This window comes from Hakea prostrata, chromosome 7, assembly GCF_041222555.1.
Source record: "Hakea prostrata isolate BN-2017 chromosome 7, UWA_Hpros_2, whole genome shotgun sequence".
Taxonomy (NCBI): domain Eukaryota; kingdom Viridiplantae; phylum Streptophyta; class Magnoliopsida; order Proteales; family Proteaceae; genus Hakea; species Hakea prostrata.
In genome coordinates, this window is record NC_142606.1 from 26,597,109 (window position 1) to 26,619,372 (window position 22,264).

General features: G+C 37.4%; 1 protein-coding gene across 5 annotated transcripts in view; it reads left to right on the forward strand.

The window, feature by feature from the left end:
* Window positions 1-14,558, forward strand: part of LOC149010830 (indigoidine synthase A family protein) — a 44,211-nt gene extending 29,653 nt beyond the window's left edge. For all 5 annotated transcript variants that reach the window (XM_089161108.1, XM_089161110.1, XM_089161112.1 and 2 more), the window contains 7 exons: window positions 2,676-2,782; window positions 2,877-2,954; window positions 12,568-12,613; window positions 12,876-12,996; window positions 13,082-13,167; window positions 13,361-13,444; window positions 13,862-14,558. In XM_089161108.1, the coding sequence (XP_089017234.1) occupies window positions 2,676-2,782; window positions 2,877-2,954; window positions 12,568-12,613; window positions 12,876-12,996; window positions 13,082-13,167; window positions 13,361-13,444; window positions 13,862-13,884 (545 nt within the window). In that variant the 3' untranslated portion in view covers window positions 13,885-14,558. The remainder of the gene's footprint in view (window positions 1-2,675; window positions 2,783-2,876; window positions 2,955-12,567; window positions 12,614-12,875; window positions 12,997-13,081; window positions 13,168-13,360; window positions 13,445-13,861) is intronic.
* Window positions 14,559-22,264: the final 7,706 nt, after the last annotated feature.

Genomic DNA, 22,264 nt, shown 5'->3' on the forward strand with positions numbered 1-22,264 from the left:
GTATTAAATACCAAGTATTAAGTATATACTAGCAATTCTTCATCTTATTTTTAAATACAAAATGAATTTTTACAATTTTCTCGACAAAAAAAATAGGCTGCCCATATCAAAACCGGCGATGAAGCCACATGGGCAACACAACCAACAGTTGAAAAATACTTACATAATTATTCCATAATTTTCAAAACATTTTTCCCCATTTTCCCCATTTTTGTTTTCATTTTTCATAATTATTGATATTTTTATTAATATTTTAATATGTTTTGAAACATAAAATAATTATTTATTGGGTCAAAAAATATTTCGACTCCTTGAGTCCGTAAATCGGCTCACGGAGTTCCACATATGTTTTTTCTATTATCATACAACATTTATATCACTTAAAAAGTAATCATTTTTAGTGTTCGAAATATAATTTTTTACTCACAAAAATAAAAAATTAATTACTCTGCGGAAAAAAATTCCGACTCCGTGAGATCGTAGATCGGCTCATGGTATTCAACATATATTAATTTCATAATCATCCAACATCATTATAGCATGCATTTTGTCAAAAATTTGTTGGAGAATAATGGTTACCTATTTTATGAAAAAACTCCCAGATCTGTGTGAAACCCCTCTGACCGACCAGAAACAACGTGATATCCGTCAATAACGAAGCAAGATGTACACGTAGATGTCGAAGATCGGACCAAAATATGGTGAAAAGTGTGAAAAATAAGAGAGAGAAGCTCTGGAGAAGTGGGACAAGACAGAGAAAATAAAAAAATCAAGTTGAAAATTCGGGTGAAATTTTGCCCGAATTCCCTTTTTATCGACAAATATTGCCACCGATTTCTTGTTGAAGTCATGTCGCTAGGGGGTTTCGTGTCGCCGCCTAGCGACTCCATTGCCGACACATGGTACCATGTTCCCATTTCCACCACCTGTCTCAACAGATGTCATTGACTCAATTTGCCTAACCGACATGTCTTGAAAAGAAAGGGAAAAAAGAATTCAACAAAACTTCTTGAATGACCATAATGTTACTTTTGAACTGATAAAAAGTTTAGTTCATAGAATGATCATCAGTGCCACCAATACCGACAAGAAAATAATCCAAACCAAAGGTTTTGACTTTTGAGATCTTCTAGTGAGAAATAGGGAGCTGGTAAATTGCTCAGGGATCATCTTGAAATCACATACATACATTCCCCCCCCCCCCCCCCCTTCATTAACACACAGCAGAACAATTACTGAATTCAGGCATTCTTGGATAACGACTGACAATGGATTTCCTCTTGGAACTGATAACAAAGATTAAAATTACATAAAGACAACATATGTGATATAGGTGCATCACCAAAACTCCAAAAGAGGCTATTTTAATGGATATAACTCTAGCTCTGGATTTATACATGTTAGGCCATTGATCTCATGGTTTTCAATGTAGCCACTTTTATGTCTCTAGGGCATGGTTTGAGAACCTTCCAAGATCTCTGAAGTATCTCAGTTTTTGGAGAAACTGAGACGAGATGTAGATGCTGTACAGAATGGGAGAAGTGTCTTAGTTCTCACATAGATGGGAAACTAATATGTAGAGTTCTGGTTGATAATGGTGCCCAACTTTCTTCTTGCATGTATGATGAAGAAGCTCAATATAAGGGATACATGAGTTGATTTCTGCTGATGTCTTGGTCATGAACTTCCTTGGAGGGGTTAGCGGGGTGTGGGACATTCTACAATCGAATTCTGAGTAGGTTGTGATGTCACGGTGATCGGCTTTCTTTTTCATGGATTCAATGCCCAATTATGAGGCCCTGCTAAGCTGCCACTGGATGCTTGCTATTAACTGACTCATCCTCTTTCCATTACATTTTGGTATTTTAGGCAGACCTTGGATGATTAGTGTGTTACCACAGATAACAGACCGTTCCTTGTGATGCAAGCTAGTTAGGTCACATTTCCGGAGGAAAATATTTGCCCAATCATTACTTTCAATAGAGACCATGACAAGAGTAAACCCATGAAACTAGAAAACTGGAAAGGAGGGAAAGTAGAGAAGAGATGGAGAAGATAATGAGGATGAGGGAGAGCTGTGCAACATGCAAGCTCCTCATGCAGACATTATTAGTAAATTCTGGCTTTGGGAAAAGTTTGTGAAACTAGATTACATAGTATGCAAAGGAAATAAAAACAAATAAAGAGGCAAAAATAAGGCTTTCATTGTGTTTATTGGCCCAAATTATACAATGAACAGAAAATCAGCCCCCCCCCCCCCCCCCCCAAAAAAAAAAAAAAAAAAAAAAACACCTAAACCTGCCAAAATAGACCACGAAATCTGGTACAGAATTGTAACCAGATTTTGGCAAAATTTTGAAGTTTTGCCGATTTCAACCAGATTGAAATAGCGAAACAAGATGAAATTTTTTCTGTGGTTGAACTTGAACTACAATGTTAATGGTAAAACGTCAATCTTGTGAAAGCCAAGACAGATACCTAGTTTGGTAGCTGAGAAAGAAGAAAAGAATAAAATTAACAATTTATCTTTTGGAATTTGTTGAATTGTCTACACATGTTTCTGTTCACTAATTTCATTAGTTTTAAATGCAAATGTTTATTTATTTCATATGAGTTTAGAGTTTTCTTTTTCTTTTTAAGTTTGTTTAGCATATCAGCTTTTTAATCTTCTGCAGCTATGGATATTTCTTCTGATCTTACCGAGCTTGGTAGAACTCCAGTAGCAGTTATCTCTGCTGGTGTCAAGTCAATTTTGGATATCCCAAGAACACTTGAGTACTTGGTAAATATACTTCTGTATCTCTAAAGGGCTTCAAGTTTCATTTCATCCTGATAACAGATTATAGTTCTTATAATTTCAAACTTTTAAATTATAGGAAACTCAAGGAGTTACAGTTGCTGCATATAAGACAAATGAGTTTCCGGCCTTTTTCACTGAAACAAGTGGTGTCCAGGTTTATGATTTGGATTTCTTTTTCCTTTTATAATTCTTGAAGTTTCAATTAGTCCAGTACTTTTTTCTACCAAAAAAAGAAAAAATCAGTCCAGTACTTTTGATAAATGTTTTCTCCACTATGCTGCTAGTGTAGATGTTTATGTAAAGAGTTTCATGTCCCCCCACCCTTAAGGGTGCCGAAAGTGAAAGTCTTCTGCAGTTAGGTTCATGTTCGGATGATTTAGATCAAGTTTTTTTGCTATTTTTTGAAATCTATTATAATCCATCCAAGAGATGCTGCATCAAGAGGGTAGTAAAAGTAAGAAGTTTTAGGGTAGGTAAAACTCCCAACAAGAAAATATTGAGGCGGTTTAGGTATCATGTTTCTTATGGAAATACGGGAAGGAAATTGTTGTGGTAATAGTATGGGAAGAAGAAAATATGTCATTAAGTTTCCCACCAAACTATGTTGGTGCAGGTTAATCTTCAAAATTGGTTTCAAGAATTTGGGTCACACATTTCTTCTTCATTCTTCTCAATGATAATCTATTGACTGGCTATATGCTTCAGAAGATACTCTCTGGGGATACTACATGAAGCTTGAGAACATGCATTGCCATATCATTCTTTTTCTTTTCTTTTTTTTTTCCTTTTCATATTCTTCAGGCTCCAATGATTCGTAAAAAACTACCCAAGGTTTCCATGAAAATGTTACAAAATTAGACCAGAATTCTTTATAGAAACCGGTCTATATGTACTAGGGCCACAAGACCAAAAACATTACAAAATTAGGCAGGAATCTTTTATAGAAACCAGTCTATATATACTAGGGCCACAAGACCAAAAACATTCATTTGAAATACCTCTAGGCCTTAACGGTTTACTACAGATTTCTATTTGGTCAGATTGGCTTATTTCCCTTAGATGATACTATGATAGATATATGTCCTTTTTCTACATTCACTGCTCTACTGCTATGAAAAGTATTATGTTTTTTTCCCCTAAGTTTAAAGAGACAAGTTTTACACATGAAGGGCTTTAGGATTATATATATAGGGTTGATCACACGTAAAACAAAATAAATAATTCCTATTATTACCTCTCAAATCCATTATTATACTGACTAGATATTCTCTCTCAATCATTAATTATTATCTATAAGATTTAGAGTCCTAATCTCAATAGTGTTCGTAATGTTTGGATGCATAATTCTTGTTTAGAGCAAATTACATTTGCACCCCCTCTATTTGCAAACAATTACGTTTACACCCCCCCTAGTTGCAAACAATTACGTCTACTCATATTGAATATTAATCTAAGTTTGTTTGTTTGTTTGTTTGTTTTTTTTTTTTTTTTTTTTTTTTTTTTTTTTTTTTAAAGTACATAAAAGTCTGTCAATTTTTAGGGTGAATCGACTTCTTTTTAGGAGATTTTTTAAGAAACTGCTTAGAAAAATTTGCTTTATCAGGGACTCAAGTTGTTGTGTTTGAATATGAAAAAACTGTTGAAGTTTAACTAATAGTTCAGCCAAGCATGATATCTTGGTTTTTGGCCTTAGCAAGACAAGATGGGAGGTGAGATTGGAGAGATTCCATATCTCGCCTCGAAATCATGCCCCTAGATCTTGCGAGATGATGAGATCCCCCTTTTTTTGGTCCAACCAAATGGTTTAGGGGGTTTTAAAATCCCCAATCTTGTACGAGGGAGGCATATCTCACCTCTCTCGCCTCTATCTTGCTGCTATCTTGCCATAAAGTTGAGTTTTGGCCAATTTTTTTTGGGAATTCAGCTGGAGTTCAACTTCCAACACCTTTAGCATATCAGCAGCTTCAAATTAGCAACATTCAAGCTCATTTCAGCTTCATCTTTTACAAAGGCAAGATTGTTGCCCAAAATTTGAAAATTTCAAATACAATGTTGTACAATAGGTTTATGCATGTGATGTAGATATATGTTGATCTACTAGCGTAGATCTACAGTTCCTTGGAAAAAGATTTAATTTTTGAATTTTCATATTTAAAAAATATATAATTTTTAAGATATGAAAAATAAAAAATATAGTAAAATACTTATGATATGAGTGTGATTCTAACTTATGTTGGACTAAATTCAGAGGGTTACAACCCCAAGTTGTCATATTTTGATTTTCATGCTTGCTTTATTTTTTTAAAATTTTATATTTAAAAAAAGGGTAATTTTCATCTGGACCCCCTGAGGTTTGGTCCATGTCATTTTTAGTCCATAAAAATGGACACTTTGCATCTGCCTCCCCTAAGGTATTCAATAAGATCAATTAAGGACAATTTGTGATTTTTATGACCAAAATACCCTCACATATTTCTAAGTCCCCAATTTTCTTTCATCTCCTTCATCGTCTTCATCTTTGCTTTTTTCCTCCTCAATTCTGGCAAAAAAGATTGGAATAGGAAAATACCAACTCACAAATCAGTTAGAGGGCAACCAAATCTTTACAGAGATATTAATCCAACTTCAGAACATGAAGCTTATAGTTCTTACAAAAATTGAATCTTGTCAACCAACAGATAATAATAGACTCAATTTGTGAGCGACGGAACTGGAAGAAACCTAGAAAATGAAAAAGCAAAACACACCTTTAGTTGGGATTTCATCCAATAGTAGTTGGCTTCAACACAGAGCTCATTCAAATGAAAATGACATAGAGCCATTTCTCGTTAAGCATCACAAGAGAAGGATCTCACCATAACAAAAACAGTTGTCGAGGCTTGAAACAGAGATGATTTTCCAAAAGAATTGCAAAACCCAGGAAAATTTAAGCTTGAATCAGAATTTCCAAAACGAAAAGCCAACAGATCGTAAAGAAATTTACAAAACAAATAGAATTCTTCAACAAAAATGAGTGAAAATTTAAACGACTTCAATATAGACGCAACAAAACCGGAAAATCAATTACAGTGAGATGGAATGAAAAAAGTTGGTTGGGATTCCCTCGAAAATACCTTAGATGGGATTTTTTCCAAAACGAGACCAGAAATGCTCTTCTTATTCAATAATTGACTGAAAATGCCCGAAGAAGGGTCGTGAATAGCATGGATTCCCTATGTTCCCCCGACTGTAAAGTGGATTTTCACCCCAAATTTGAGATGGAAAAGTTGCCTCTAGAATCTGAATTGACCTGGCAAATACCGGAGCAGAAGCCCCTGAATTAGATTGGTATTTCCTTGTTCCAATATTTTTTTGCCGGGGAGAATGAAAAACGTTATTTTCCTTTCTTGTTCTTCTGTTGCCGGAGTTCAAGAGGAAAAAAGCAGAGATGGCGATTTGTTTTTAGATGTGAGGGTATTTTGGTCATAAAAATCATAAATTGTCCTTAATTGATACTTATTGAATACCTTAGGGGAGGCAGATGCAAAGTGTCAATTTTTTTGGACTAAAAATGACATGGACCAAACCTCAGGGGGTCCAGATGAAAATTACCCTTAAATAATTATGAAAAATAGAATGTTTTTGGAATATTTTATTTTTAAATGATGCTTAGGTCATGTAGTTTATTTTAAAAATACAAACATGTCTGTTTGAACATGGTCTGTATGTTATCTTACAACAAAGTGTGTGTTTTATTGTTCTATAAATTATTTTTACGTGTTTTTAATTATGTAAAAATTATTCTAATGATTATATGTAAACATACATGTATGTATTTGCTTATTGTTGCTTAAATGGCAACTAGTGGGAGTGGCACTGGCAATAGGGCCCAGGACATTGCTTGGTAACATGAGGATCCATTGACTGCCGACAAGAAAAAAAGTCTGAATCATTGAATGCAAGTATTGCCTCAAGACCTTGAATTCTGGTGGTTCAACCAGATTGGAGCAACACTTGGCTGGTGGATACAAAGATGTTGATAAGTGTCTCAGGGTTCTTTATGAAGTGCAAGAAGCAATTGCAACGAGTTTAAAAGGAGGGAGACAAAGAAAGGATGAGAGGGCGCAAAAGCATATGGAATTCGAGGATGTAATGCTATAGAGACCTTTTGTTGATGTTGATGAGGAGTTAAACGATGATGAGGAGATGAGGACTATGGGTATTGAGTCAAAGTTTGAATGGAGATAGATGAAGGCTGCAATGGAAATTAGCAGACAATCCTTGCATTTAGAGAATGTGAGGCAATATGAACAGGTGGTCAGGGTCAAGGCTATCTATGCCACCTAAACATAGTTTTCATGGAAGTGGGGGAAGTGAGAGGACTAAAAGGAGGAAGACTGTACATTTTGATGCCACATTTGACCAAGACCCCACCCTCTCCAGGCATCAAGAAACCTATCAAAGTATCCTATATTGTTTGTTGGAGGTCATGAAGGCAATAAGGAGGAGGAAGCTAGGTTGGCGATCAATAGATTCATGGTCTACAACAATATTGCAAGACGTAGCCAACACACCATACTACTAGGGGATGATCAATGTAGTTTCTAGGGCAGGTGTAGAGGCTAAAGGCCCAATAGCTTGGGAAGTGATGAATAAATATTTACCAAAGGTGAGGAAAGGAGGTGAAGAACTCCATTAGTTCATTGAAGGAACGATGGGTAACATATTGTGTTACTATGATGGCTGATGGATGTACTGGTCTTACTAGACAATCCATTATTAGTTTTATGGTGAATTGCAATGGAAAGACAACCTTCCTTAAGTCAGTGGATGCCTTAGATAAAATCGAAGATGTTGACTACCTTTACAAGCTTCTTAGGCAGGTGGTCCTCAAGGTAGGGCCAAACAACATTATCCAAATTGTCACGGATAACAATGCTAACTTCAATAAAGTTGGTGAAATGTTGACGAAGAAGAAGAGCGAGGGGTGGTCAACATTGTCGATTTTATTATGGATCTAGCCATCCTAATGCAGTAGGAGTCCAATGAACCATTGCTGATGAGTCCTTTCAGAAGGAGCTGAATAGGAAAGTGGGCATTTAGGGTCTATTGTGTTTGTTTTAAGGATGATGGATGCAAAAAAGAAGCTCACATTGGCCACATATATGTTGCTCTCCAACAAATTGAAGGAGTTGGTTAGAGCTGCTGCCCCTGGCTCCTACAAATTCTATTTGAGGATCATCGATGATAGATGGGAGATGCACTTAATGCATCCTTTTCATTTGGCTGGTGAGTCACTTTAAGTTTTTGTTATATACCTTGATTGACTTTGTTACAAACAAGTAAACAACTATGTCACTAACCAAATTTTTTATTTCCAAAATACAAGCTTACTCCTTCAACCCAAAGTACCACTACAAGTACAAGAACAATATAGGGCTTGATGTCAAGTTGATGAATGCGGTGCAAGATGTGGCAGAGAAGCTCATGCTGGATCCCGTCATGCAGGGGATAATTAATGGAGAGGTGAGAACTTATTCAATTATTTATTGAACTTCTTGCATATACAGTACAATAATTGAACATTTGGCTTACAAGATCGGGAGTTTTGGAAAGCCTCTTGCAATTGCAATTAGGCATAAAACTAATCTTGGTAAGTAGTCCATTTCTATAAGTGATAAGTCCATAAGACTATAGCCTATAAGTTATATGAGTGTTAAGATTTAGTTGCCTAATGCATTCTTATATTTGATTATGCAGCTGATCGGTGGGTGTTATATGGATTTAGTGCGCAAAATCTTAGGGGCATAGGCCGTATAGCAATTAAGGTCCTCTTATAAACTTGCTCACCCTCTAGTTGTGTGAGGAACTGGAGCTCCTTCTCATTCATCCATAGTAAGGTACGGAACAAATTGGGGAGTAAAAAGCTCAAGGACTTAATGTATGTGCATTAAAACATGAGGTTGAGAGTAGGGTACATAAAAGATGATATGGATGAAGAAACTCAGGATCTAATCGAGTTGATTGATATATCATGAGCCCCCCCGAGAGGATGAGGAGGATGATGTCATATATTAGTGGGTCTGGGATCAGGGTGGCCCAGTGGATGGGCCAGGAAGGCAGCCAAATCTTATTATTGCTGCTGCCATAGGCCTAGATGTTGTGGTTGAGCACATGTTTTCTGATAAGGGTTAGGTTGTTGTAGCTACAGCAATAGGACCAATTGTACCATTTGTGGAGCCACCTAGTTGAACTTGATACAATTGAGGTGAGGTCTAGTAGTGGGAGTTCAGATGATGTGGATGATACCATCCCTTCAAGTCAGTCTTCAAGTCATGGGGGTAGTCATGCTAGTGGTGTTGTTAGTGGAATCAGGCTAGTCAGAAAAGGGGATCACCTCCACCAAGTCCGAGTCATCCGACATAGGATACGTGCGGCGGTTCCCCTACCAACCTGACTTATTCTAGGAGTAGGAAGACTAGATCTAACCGCGGACAGAAGAATGATGATGCGAGCATGCATGATCTTGTATTGAACATGGGGAGCATGAGTATAGATCATAGTCGCAATGATTCACAACAACAAAGTTGATAGTCATCAGAGTATCTATATGGGGATCACACCACTAGGTCTTCTTACGAAGTTCATGCTATTCCTTAAGACCTTAGACCTAAAGAGAGTAGGCATACGAGAGTGAAGGTGGGCTGTTGACTGAATGGTTTAGAAACCCTTACCCCTATATTCAGCAGCAACACTAATAGAAAGAGCAACAATGGCTTTTTCACCCACCCACAATTGATGGTTACCCCAGAGTGCTATTCCTCCATTATTCTGACATAGAGACATATCAAAGCCACACAAACTGATATGTGACATACTACAGTGATGAGTTGACTTGGGAGTCATATGTGGCCACCATTCTGAATCAGTTGATGGAGAATGTTAAGTGGTACCAACTAGTAAACTAGTCATCAGGTTTTAATATCCAAACTTTAACTTTTTACATGTGCAGATGTGTTATTTGTGTACAACTAATTTAGTACTCTGAGTCCTTACCATTGATTACAATTGAATGTGGCTTTATATTTCTATTTATAGGCATGAAGTCAATAATGTTGTGTGGTAACACGGTGTCCCTGTGGATCCACAAGGCCAGAGGATCACATGCAACTATTGAAGAGCCTTCTATAGAGGAAAATGCCGATTCAAGCAACACTTGGCTGGTGGGCATTGTGATAACACACGTGTCGTGCTGTCCCTACTCCTGTGAGGGAATATATAGTAGCCCACCTCATGGATATGAGGGTTGACATGTAACTGCTTGTATATGTCGTGGTCATGGACCTCGTGATCATGGTGCTGCTAGAGTTGGTGGTCCTAGTGGTGGAGCTAGTGGTGGAGCTGATGCTGGAGATCTTGGAGTTGGTGGCGCAGCTGAGGATCTTGATTGAATTTTTCTGATTTGATCCTATTCCATGATTGTCTTGTAGTCTTATGAACTTATGACTTATGGATTATGATTTATGACTGACTAAAACTTCCAATGGTTGTAAAATTTTAAAGACATTTAAGATCTTATTTGATAGTTGATACACTAGCTTTTCATTTATATGCCTTAAATGTTTTACATGACATGTTGTCTAATCTTGCATTCCCCAATCCTATAGTATTTTGGTTTCACACATAGTGTCAACTTAGAAGACATACTTATGGTTATTTTTTCACAAATCCAAGGCCACCAGTGTGTTCAAAAGGCCTTAGATAAGCTAAATACCAAGTTTCAGCCCAACCGGGACCCTAAAACCCACCGAGATGGGCCACTTTGTTGATGCAAAAAGAAAATAAATCCCACATCTTTAAACAAGATCTTCTACCGTGCAGCCAAGTTCTACAGTTTCAATTGCTTTTCCTTTTGGGGTTTGAAATAAAGAGTGTAATATTTAGAATCTTGAAAATACAACACATGCTAACTCATCACTTAACCCTATTTTCTAATAGTAGGGGTGCGGTTGTTAAATAATTCAAAACACAAGGGGTGTAAACATAATGAGTAAATTCTAGGGGCTGTAAATGTAATTGTTTGAAAACACAAGGTGTGAAAATGTAATTTGCTCTTTTGTTTTAGAATATTATTTTATTGCAATATAGTTAAATAAATAATGACAAGCTCAGACATGACAGTCAAATCGCATACTAGAATGAACAATAAGTACCATATTTCGAGTTTCTACTATGTTTCTAGTTCATATATTACAGTTGGCAACATACATTTATGTTTATACTAGTTAAGCTACATGTGAGTATGTGTTTGATACTTTGATGTATAAATTATTGGACAATTGATTAGTTGATTAGAAAAAAAATCCAAAACTTTTGTTTTATGTTGTTTTACTTTCAACTGCCACTTGATTGCTAATAAATAAGGGTAATTTTCATATGGACCCCCTAAGGTTTGGTCTATGTCATTTTTAGTCCAAAAAAATTGAGACTTTGCATATGCCTCTCCTGTACTTTAGAAAAAGTCAATTTAAGGACAAATTATCATTTCTATTACCAATTTGCCCTTATTTTTTTTTTTTTTTTTTTTTGGTCAAATTTCATTTGGACCCCCTGAGATTTGGTTTATGTTATTTTTAATCTAAAAAAACTGAGACTTTGCATTTGCCTCCCCTGTACTATAGAAAAGATCAATTTAAGGACAAATTATCACTTTTATGATCAATTTGCCCTTATTATTTTTTTAATTTAAATTTTTTACATATACATCTTACTTGCCATGAAACTCGTAACTCCCCTTAGTCCAAAAATAGGGTTTAAACCCCATTTTTGGACTAAAAGGGGAGTCACGAGTTTTATGGCAGGTACGATGTATATGTAAAAAAATTAAATTGAAAAAAGAATAAGGGCAAATTGGTCATAAAAGTGGTAATTTGTCCTTAAATTGACCTTTTCTATAGTACAGGGGAGGCAAATGCAGAGTCTCAGTTTTTTTGGACTAAAAATGACATAAACCAAACCTCAAGGGTCCAAATGAAATTTGCCCAAAAAAAAAAGAATAAGGGCAAATTGGTCATAGAAACGATAATTTGTCCTTACATTGACTTTTTCTAAAGTATAGGGGAGGCACATGCAAAGTCTCAATTTTTTTGGACTAAAAATGACATAGACCAAACCTCAGGGGGTTCATATGAAAATTACCCAATAAATAATGTTAATATTATCCAGGTTGCAATTTTTTCTCTGATTTTTATGTTTATTTATGACTATGTGTTTTGTATAGAGACATAGAAAGGGTGTAAAGTATAGAGTTACTGATACAATAATAAATTTGAATTAATATAGAAATTTCTTCTGGATTTGCCATTTATTGGCTTGGTATTAGGAATAAAAATATGCATAACAGTTGTGTATATCTTGATATTAACATGGTTAAATATCCCCTCAATGTTAAATTTTCTCATTTTCTTTATTAGTGATAAATAATTAAGGTATTGAACAAGGAGAGGAATTTATTGATGGTATTCTTTTATAATCATACGTTAATGTTTACACTTGATGTATTAAGAAGTGGATAGGTGTAAACAGAGAGAGGTATTAGTATTTATTAGGAAGTGGTGTGGTCAAATGTCAAAGTGTTAAATGCAGAACTATAAATATTTTTTTAGGGTAGTTTAGGTGATGAAAAATAGTCATTACTCTTTAGTTCATGATTTTATATTATAGACCTTATAGTATGATATGCTATTGAATTAACTAAAATGCTTGGGTGACATAATTTGGGAGCGTAGGTGCCTTGCCGTGTGGATTCTCCTGAAGACTGTGCTGACCTCATAGGCAAGTTAATTGACGTTGCTGTCTGTTTTATTGCCTTGTGCAGGATACCTTTCCATTTTTATTATTATGTGTGGTAGTTTCATGTCCAGCCTATAAAACTCCCTTTTATCTCTTCTCAGAATAAGGGGATAAAGGTGTTTTTTCACAAAGGAGGGGGGGGGGGGGGGGGAGAGGGAGGCTCATGGGAGTGCTTTTGTAGGCCAACCTCTCAGACAGCATTCGTTTTCCCTTATTAATATTAATTTTTTGTTTCACTCTTCAGATGCAAACATGAAACTTGGGCTTGGAACTGGTATTTTGATAGCTGTACCAATCCCTAAAGAACATGCAGCATCAGGAAACTTAATCGAGTCTGCAATACAGAGGGGACTTCAAGAAGCAAGGTTCTAATAATTTCATTTTGTCACCTCTTATGACATTCTACCAGTCTCCTTTTGTTAATTGTCCTAATCCGACCAAGAACCACAGGGACAAAAATGTGACTGGCAATGCGGAAACTCCATTCTTGCTTTCGAGAGTAAATGAACTCACTGAAGGAGCCTCTCTGGTTGCAAGTATCCTTTATATAAACATGGTCAAGAAATATAGTCTGGGAGCAATTTATTTTTAGGTTGGTTAGGGGGGAAGTTTATAGGGGAGTAAGTATAAAAAACTTCACATCTGCTGCGACATTTCTAACTGCTTTGTTGGTTGGTCTGTTTTTTAACTCATTTTTCACCCGAGGAGAGTTCCTTAAGCTACTCAAAGACATTGCATTGGTGAAGAACAATGCTTTTGTTGGTGCAAAGACTGCTGTAGCTCTTGCGAAGCTCAGAAAGAACAATACTCATGGTGAGCTTTCCTTTTCTATATACTTGCATTCTCTGTAGAACTAATAAACCAGTTGGACCTATAATGACTATCCCCCTCTGAAGAAACCATACATGCATGGGGGTGAAAAGTAAAGGATGCTTTCTTGAAGGATCCTGCTACATGAAAAATTAGTTAAACCTGTTGCTGTAATTTTGCCGATGTTACATTTCTATTGCATGGCCCCCCAGGACCTGCTGTTATATTTCTAACTTCTTTTCGATAAAAGCTGCAGTTAGATTTCTAATGCATTGCTTTTTTTTTTGGGTGCCTCTTTTAAGTTCTTTCTTGTCCTCTTATTTTCATTTACATCACTTCTTGGATTTAGTTTCTTCTCATTATCTCAACCTGAAACTTCTAAACATCTACTGATGAACAAAATTGCTCCTCTTGTGTCAGGTAATGCTGAGTCAGCATCCTAAGTTTGGGTATATTTACATTCTTTTTCTTATTTGTAACTAGACTTTTGAATGACTTGAGTAGGGTACAAGAAATTAATGACTCTTAATTCAATTTAAAAAATTGTCATTTTCGAATTCTTCTGTTGTGGTGCAAATTCTAGTTGTATGTTGTAGAAAGCCTTTTTTCCCCCTCTTAAGGGGAGAGGGGAAGTTATATGCTCAATTTATTTCGATGTAAAATACCCAGCAGAAAGCTTTTCTTTTCTTTTCTTTTCTTTTCTTTTCTTTTCTTTTAATTTTTTCTCTTTTTGGAGTGATATTGCTCTGTTGGGAATTCTACATCATTTGAGTAAGAATAACAAAAGGGCTTTCGTTTCGGAATTCTACATCATTTGAGTAAGAACAATAAAAGGGCTTTTGTTTCGGAATTCTACATCATTTGAGTAAGAACAATAAAAGGGCTTTCGTTTCTGTAAGAACTAGAAAGGGCATCTCAAATGCCCATTTCAGTGCTTTTATCTTATGCCTAGGACAAAAAATATTGAATAATGAAAATGAATAGGAGTATAGCCCGTAGTGACATAGTCATCCTACCAGGGAGGATTTCTCTTCTCATATCATTCTAATTATATTGAACAAGTAATGAATAAATGTTCATAGAACTAGATAACTCATATATATATATGAATCATATATATATATATATATAAGTTTTACTATAAGTCAAAAGTGAACTTATTATTATAAGTTATTATTATTAGTATAATATATTATTATCTTATTAGTATGCCTTATTAATAAGTGGGCAATTATTACATTTATATTTATTTTATTTAAATTGATTTTTATTACAAATAGCAATCAAATCTCTATTCCACTAAAAAACGAAGGCTAAGACTAATAAAATAATAAAATATCTACCTAATTCTAAATTCGAAATTACCAAATATTTCTACTTTATCCATTATTCCAATCAAATCAATTCGACTGTAAAAATTAGAAATCAACAAAATAAACAAAAGATTGGTCATTTTGTAATTCTACATCATTTGAGTGAGAGAAATAAAAGGGCTTTCGTTTCTGTAAGCATTAGAAAGGGCATCTCAAATGCCCATTTTCAGTGCTTGCGCATAAAAAATGACCTTTTCACAAAAATTTGGCATCCGAGGTGTAATTTACAACTCAAGAAAAGTGATTTGATCCTTTTGTTTAGATGAAACTTTGCCAGGCTGGGCATCTATCGTGGTAATGTTCCCAGCTTGTGAAAACCTCAGTTTGGGAAATGGAATAATCCTGCTTGATAATGGGTAGAATTCTGGTGACAGAGCTCACAGTGACTTCTAATTAGAGGTTAGTTGTTTTGAGTAGAAGCCAAAGAGGAATGGGTGAGGAGTAGAAAAAGGTGTTTTCTTTAGTCAGTTAAAAAAGTAGAAAACTGAGGAGTTGGAGGTTGTGTTGCTGACTTGATGTACAAGATATTGATGCAAATGTGGATACTTTTTGTGGCAGGAAAGGAATAATCGTACCTTTCAGAAGGGCTCTCGGAGTGACCTTGACATCTTTTACTTAGTGGCTAAGATGACCCGATTACGGTTTCAATTTGCAAAGCTAGTGGTGGAGGATTGTCCGAGACAGAGACAATTCTTCTCTAATTGGGGTATTTCGGTTTCTTTTGCTCAGGTTAAGAGTTCTGTTCATTATTGGTTACCACCGCCATGGGGTTGGATCCTGATCAACTGTAACGGTTCTCTCCGGGGACATATTGGAGGGTATGGTGCTATGGCTCGAAATTGCAGAGGTGATGTTATTTTTGCTTGTTCTGGTGGTTGTCCTAATGTGGGTGTTTTTCATGCTGAGATGCTTGTAATTTTGTGTGGCTTGCAATTTGCGCAGCAATACGGCTGTAATAAGGTTTTGGTGCATTCAGACTCCGAAGTGGCAATTAGGACTTTACTGGGTACTTACTGCCTACATTGGGGGATACTAATCATTGTTGAGGATATTCTTCACTTGAGATCCTTGTTTTAGGAGTATATTTTGGTGCATGGTGTTAGGGAGACTAATAGGTGTGCGGATTTTTTAGCCGGAATGGCAACGTCGGACCAAGAAATCTTGTTGGATCCTCTCTCTTTGCCTGCTCAGCTCTCTCAATATGTTGTAGAAGAGCGACAGGGTCGTAGGTTTTTTAGAACCTAAGCCTGTATTATTGTTTGTATTTTATTTATTTCTATTAATATAAAGTCTCCTTTTCTCCAAAAAAAAAAAAAAAGTGTCCAAAGTCCAAACCATCAAAATCGTAGACTCATTATGAGGGAAGATAGTTACAAAATCAGGAGAGTGAGAGAGAGAGAGAGAGAGAGCAAATGGGGGGGGGGGGGAGCAGCGCGGTCTAAATCTAAATCTAATTCAAATTATGTATTTACAAAAAGCCCTTATAAGTTTACACAATTACATGCAAGACCCTTCATTTTCCAAAGCACAATTAATTACTACCGAATCCATAGGTCCAATTTTTGCCCATTTAGGAAGCCCATGTGCACATAAATACATATTCAATTTATGAAAAATCAGTAAATAAATATGTTTTACAATAATAAAATAATTCAAATAAAAATCCTTTTTCAAATCCAATTGGCACCAATTTTTAGAAAGCGATTATGCACTTGAACTCCATTTCAAATATCTCACACATCGGATAGTGGACACTCTTAGGTTTACACGGTCACTCGTAGTACATATTTATTCTTAGAATATTGACCTAGGTTAAACTTAAAACTTTACTCATTAATATTTCAAAGAATAAAAGTCACTGCTACGATGACGAGAGTCCCCTCAAGTACAAGGTCAAGTTGACACAAATCTGTTCTTTACACAATTAACAATCCTTCTCTCTTCAACCCAAAAAAGACAACACTAGTGGGAATAAATATAATTAGATTATTTGCCAATACAAACATGTACTACTGACATCTATGCCCTGCCCCCACTTTGAATAGGTAATACTAAATATGATAAAATATGATAACATATGATAAGGGCTACCAAACCCAAACCTAAATCAAATTGCCAATTTAGTAAATGAAATACATTAACACAGTTTACCCCCAAAAAAAATACATTAACACACTTTCCTCACAACATTTGAATGAAGAATATTTATATCTATTTACCAACTAGAGTTGTGGATTCGCCTATTACTCTAGTGAACTTATAAGAGTATGTATTTAAACTTAAGTACATGAATGCTAAGTGTCTAGAAGTGTTTGGCTAAGTAACCTCATGAGTACTACTACCCTTTCGGTAGGGGTATTGAAAACGGTTAACCCATGATGTCAATGGATGGGTCCTGTGAGCATCAAGCAAGCCCACTACCATCATGAGATGGTAGAGTGGCATATAATAGATAATGGCTCATTGGTGCTCAAGACCGGTAACTAAACTGTGAGAGGATATGGAGAGCATCCTGTCCATTATATGTAGATGATCAATAGGATTAAGGGTTAACATAGTCCAAGTTAGTTGGTGCCATTGGATACGATGACTCTAGTAGAAAATGGTACTGAATTGAGTTGGTTACTGCCATAGGGGAAGTATCTGGATCATATGTAGTATGAGACTGTATGATTGTGCATTGGGCCTAGAGTAATCCTTGACACTCGCCAGTTCTCATGCCAAGCGGTGATGTGAGAGAGTGGTGACTTAAACCCTAGCCACGGATTGATGTGACTTGACCCAACAACCGCAGAGAACCCATTGAAGAAGAGTGAATGAGATCGCCCAAAGGAGACTAGTGTACGACTTAATGCATGTCTAATATAGAGACTTCATAATAGAGTTAGGAGTATAATATCATAATCATTCACATATCATATCATTATCATTAATTACATTATCAATATTAATGTTATATGTGTGTGGAAATATTGTGAACGAATGCATGATATGATGTTCAATTGACCTCATTGAACTCATTCCTTTTATATGTCTGCTTCCATTAGAATATACTATAGATGTGAAACCTAGCCCTAACCTGACCCTGACCTTGACCCGGTAACCTGGTTGTTTTTAGGTCCAAAGACCCGGAGTAAAGGAAAAAAACCAACTATGGGCCATCTCGGTAGAAGACATGGTGTTTGACTCTGAAACCATGGATTTTGATGATGGAGTTCCATACTTGGATGTCTGTGCAGATTTGGAAAGGAAGCTGCAGCTGTCTGAAGTTGAGATTAGTTGAAGGACTTGGAGTATTATCTGTAACAACCCCCATATTTCTAACCCAAGATCCGTATTTCAGGTCCAAGAACCCGAGGGTCTAGTCGGGTGAACTTGTGGAGTATCCAGATTGAAGCCCATGATCCATACCCATGACCCATGGATCTGAATCCTTTATCTGAAGAACCTGCCTTGGTTGGATTTTGGAATTCTGGAAGTCAGGTGTTGTTCAGAGATGTCCGGAATGAAGGTAAGATCTCCCCCATCTCTTATTTAAGGCTAGGTTGGCCTTGGGTATCAACCCCCTAGTAAAAGCACCCTTGTATGGCAAATTACATGGGGGCGGTCGCTCAACCTAAGCGACCGCCCGGTCTGTTTTTGGGGATTTTGCCCTATTTTGCCCCCTGACTTCTATAAAAGGCAACCCCCGTCTATTTAACGAATACTTTATTCATGGTTGCTTATTTGGGAGGTTAGACGGCTGCGGGAAAGATCCGAAAGAGTCTCTGGAGTACTGACAGTGACTTGGAAGATCAGTTCTTTCCTTCTCTGATTCTCTGGCATGAGGTATTGAATTAACCCTTCGTTCTTTACTCTCTTTGTCCGTTAATTTAGTATTAACCCTTTTCCCCTCGTCTTTGTGATTATCCCCTTGAATATTTTAACTCTCTTTTTAATCTACTTGAGATGGAATAACCGTAAACGAAACCCTGTTTCCGTGAGATGGTTAATCCAGTCAAGGGGAGGGTTATGGGTAATCTATTGATGGTAATGGTTAGTTTTCCCTCACCCTTTTGGCTTAGGGAGTGTTTGATTCGAGACTTAGGTCAAGATTATTCAAAATCCGGATTGAAATTGAGTAATCAGAAGCCTGAGTTTGGGATTGAAACTCACTGTTTTTGGGGCGGTCACTAGTGGCGGTCGCTCAACCTAAGCGACCGGCTGGTAAACAATGACCAATTGACATTTGGTTCTGATTCAAATTGATTCCTGTGACTTATATATTCTAATAACCCTGTGTTTAGGTGTTTACTGTTTGAAAGAAAAGTCTTCTAATAGTTACTGGATTCCATTTTACGGACATTCCAATTATATGCAAGTAAGGACAATCTATCTTATCTATCTACATATACTTGAACATGTTAATCTGATAGTTGTTAGTCTTAATTTCTATTGTTATATGTTGTTGTAGTTGTATTTAATTCTGATATACTACTGCTGTTTGCCTTGATTTCATAATTACCTGGTGAATTATGAATGTTATATGATGATGGTAATTGGTATATGGTTCTGATAGTTGAGGTGTTCCTTTTGGGATATCTTGGCTGGTGATATCAGAAGGCTGTGGAATGGGACACATGCCTACTGATGCCTTCAGCACTATCATGACTAATTGATGACATTATTAGGATGAGTCTAGATTGCATGGCTAGGTACCCCACATGCTACTATCCTTTCGGTAGGGGGATTGAAGCAGAGTGACCCGTGATGACAGTGATGTGACTTGGTGGTCCACTGTTAGTCATATAAATGGTAGGGTTGCATATGTTAGGGTTGGGCTCATGGATGTCCAAGGACCGGACCGGGTTTAGTGAGGAATCATGAGAGCATCTGCCCCAATAATATGTGGATGACCATAGGGTTAAGGAGTGGAGTCCAACAGAGGTAGCCAGTCCGTGAGGATTCTTACTCCTAGGTTGCAAAGGATACTGAACCGAATTGGTTGGTGCCATAGGGGATGTATCTGGACTTCATGTAGACATGTAACCATTATGACCTTGCATTGGATTAGAAACCCCGACATGCCCCAGTACTCATTACCAATGGTCGTGGTGAGAGAGTGTTGACTTAACCCCTAACCATGGTTTGTGAGCCATGTGTGGACTTTCCCTTTTTCCCTGGATCCCTACAGAGGTAACCAGTCCTTGCCGGATCAGAGTGATGAGACTTACCCAGAGGAGGGCTGGTGTTTATCTTAAAGCATGTCAACTATTAGAGACTTGCATAGTTAGAAATCATAGTATCATTCATATTTTGCATTCATTCATACTACTTTTGTATCATGGCATTATTGAATGATGGATGAGATTTATGATTGTTTCTTACTGAGTTCTTTAGAATTCATTCCTTTATTCTTTGTATGTTTATAGCCTGCACTGAAGAAGGAATTATATCTGAAGATGGGCTGGTTTCCTATGAAGGAACCATCCCGTATGAAGAAGATGTGGCACCGCCAGTGGGAGATGGAAATAGCATGTGTGGGAGTTCTTGCGGGTGCATGGAGTGAGCTTATCGCACCGGTTGATGGTCAGAGGCGAAAGGTGGTCAGGCAGTTCACACAGAGACTGGAGAAGAATTGGAGGACCCCTCACCTTATTAAACTTGAGTCTAAGTTCATTGACTTAGAAAAGCAAACTGGAAAGAAACTGATATAAACACTTTTGAATTATTCCGCTACCCTCATTTTTGTTTTATCCTTATTCTTTATTTCTTTCCTTTGATATTGGAGTATTTTGGACTCCTGTAATTCATTTAATTCAGTTATTGAATATTCTTTGCTCTTGATTATCTTTATTTGTCTTAAATATTGTTGATAGACTAAAACCTTGGATCTTGTGACGGATCACACCCACGGGTTGTCGGGCGGGTAACCGAGACCGACGGGTGGGGTGTGACTGAGTGGTATCAGAGCCTTGGTTTTACGAAGTCAATAATATTTAATACAAGTGTTAGATGAGCAATCTGAGTCATAGATCCAGAAGTGACTCAAAAGAATTAGATTGAATAATAGAACATCTTTCGTTAGAAACAAACTGAGAAAGTAAGTGAATGATCTTTTGAATAACTTACAATAAGTCAAGTGAAATACATTCTCACATTGTAATTATCAAGAAAGTGCATAAGAGACAATAATACAAGTGCAATAAACATAACTGTATTTCATTAATAAGATAAAGCTTTACATAACTTGGAGCGTACTCTACGCTTTACAAAATGTTAGGAAATGAACATGCGCTGAATAAAAACTACAATAAACATATCTAAACCCTAAAGTCAGTACTGAATCAAAGTGAATCAAAACCTAAACCTATCTACTGTTGTGGTGGTGGTGGTGGAGCTAGTCTCATCTGGCGGAGTCAAGGCACTCTGCTATCTGGCCCCTCATCTCTACCTGCCCTTGCTCGAATTGGTCCATCCGAGTGAACAGACCTCTAGCCCAAGGTGGTGCGACCTCCGAAGTATCCTGAGTCCCGGATGTGCCTCCTGTCTCGAACTGGGAAGGTGGTGGCGAGTCTGCATGATCCTCATCATCAGCCTCTACATCCATGTCCTCCTGCTCGGCTGGCATCTCTGGTGAGTTTGGTCCGCCCAGTAAGTGCATCTGAGCGACCAATCTGTGACCTATCGTACAGCCATGCCCAACTGGGACAGCCTCCTCTCCCTCGAAGTCGACCCTGAAGTGCTCGAAGATCCGCGTCAGAAGTCACCCGTATCCAAGGTTTGCTCCCCTCGGATGTGTCACTCGATAGATCATGGCATTTTGGATTATGTAAGCCAAGTCTATCTGGTAGCGGGTGTACACTGAGAAGGTCATCATAGCCTGCATGAGTGAAATCTCACTCTGATGACTTGCCTTAGGCAGCAAGTTCCGTGCTATGATCCTGGAGATGATCCTGCATGAGGGATACAGCTTGGTCACTGACTCTACCCCGCTGCACTCCTGTGGGCAAATGCTCGAGAAGACGAGAGCTCTCTCCTCCCAGTGACTAAGATCGTCTGACTCAGCCCCCGGCTAGAACCATCTCCTGTCGCCGTGGATGTATGGCACGTCTAGGATGTGAGCCAGCTCCTCTGTGGTGAAGCGTATGCCTGTAGTCTTCACCCGGCTCTCTATCACTAGCCTAGTGTCGTGCTCTCCATCCATCTCTCTGTGGAAGGTTAGGTTGCTGTAGAATAACCTGACTAGCTTTGGATAGGCATCCTCGTTCAAAAACAAGGTACCTCTCCAGCCCACAGCCGCAAATCTACTCTTGATCTGGAACTGTGCTACCTCGGAAGTCACTACTGGTCGACCATGCTCGATCAGGCACTGACTGAAGTGGCCGAAGTATAGCTCTTGTGCCTCCAGTGATCTAAAGTAGTCTGGATGGACTGGGTCATGTGCGTCACCTCTACCTCGACCACGACC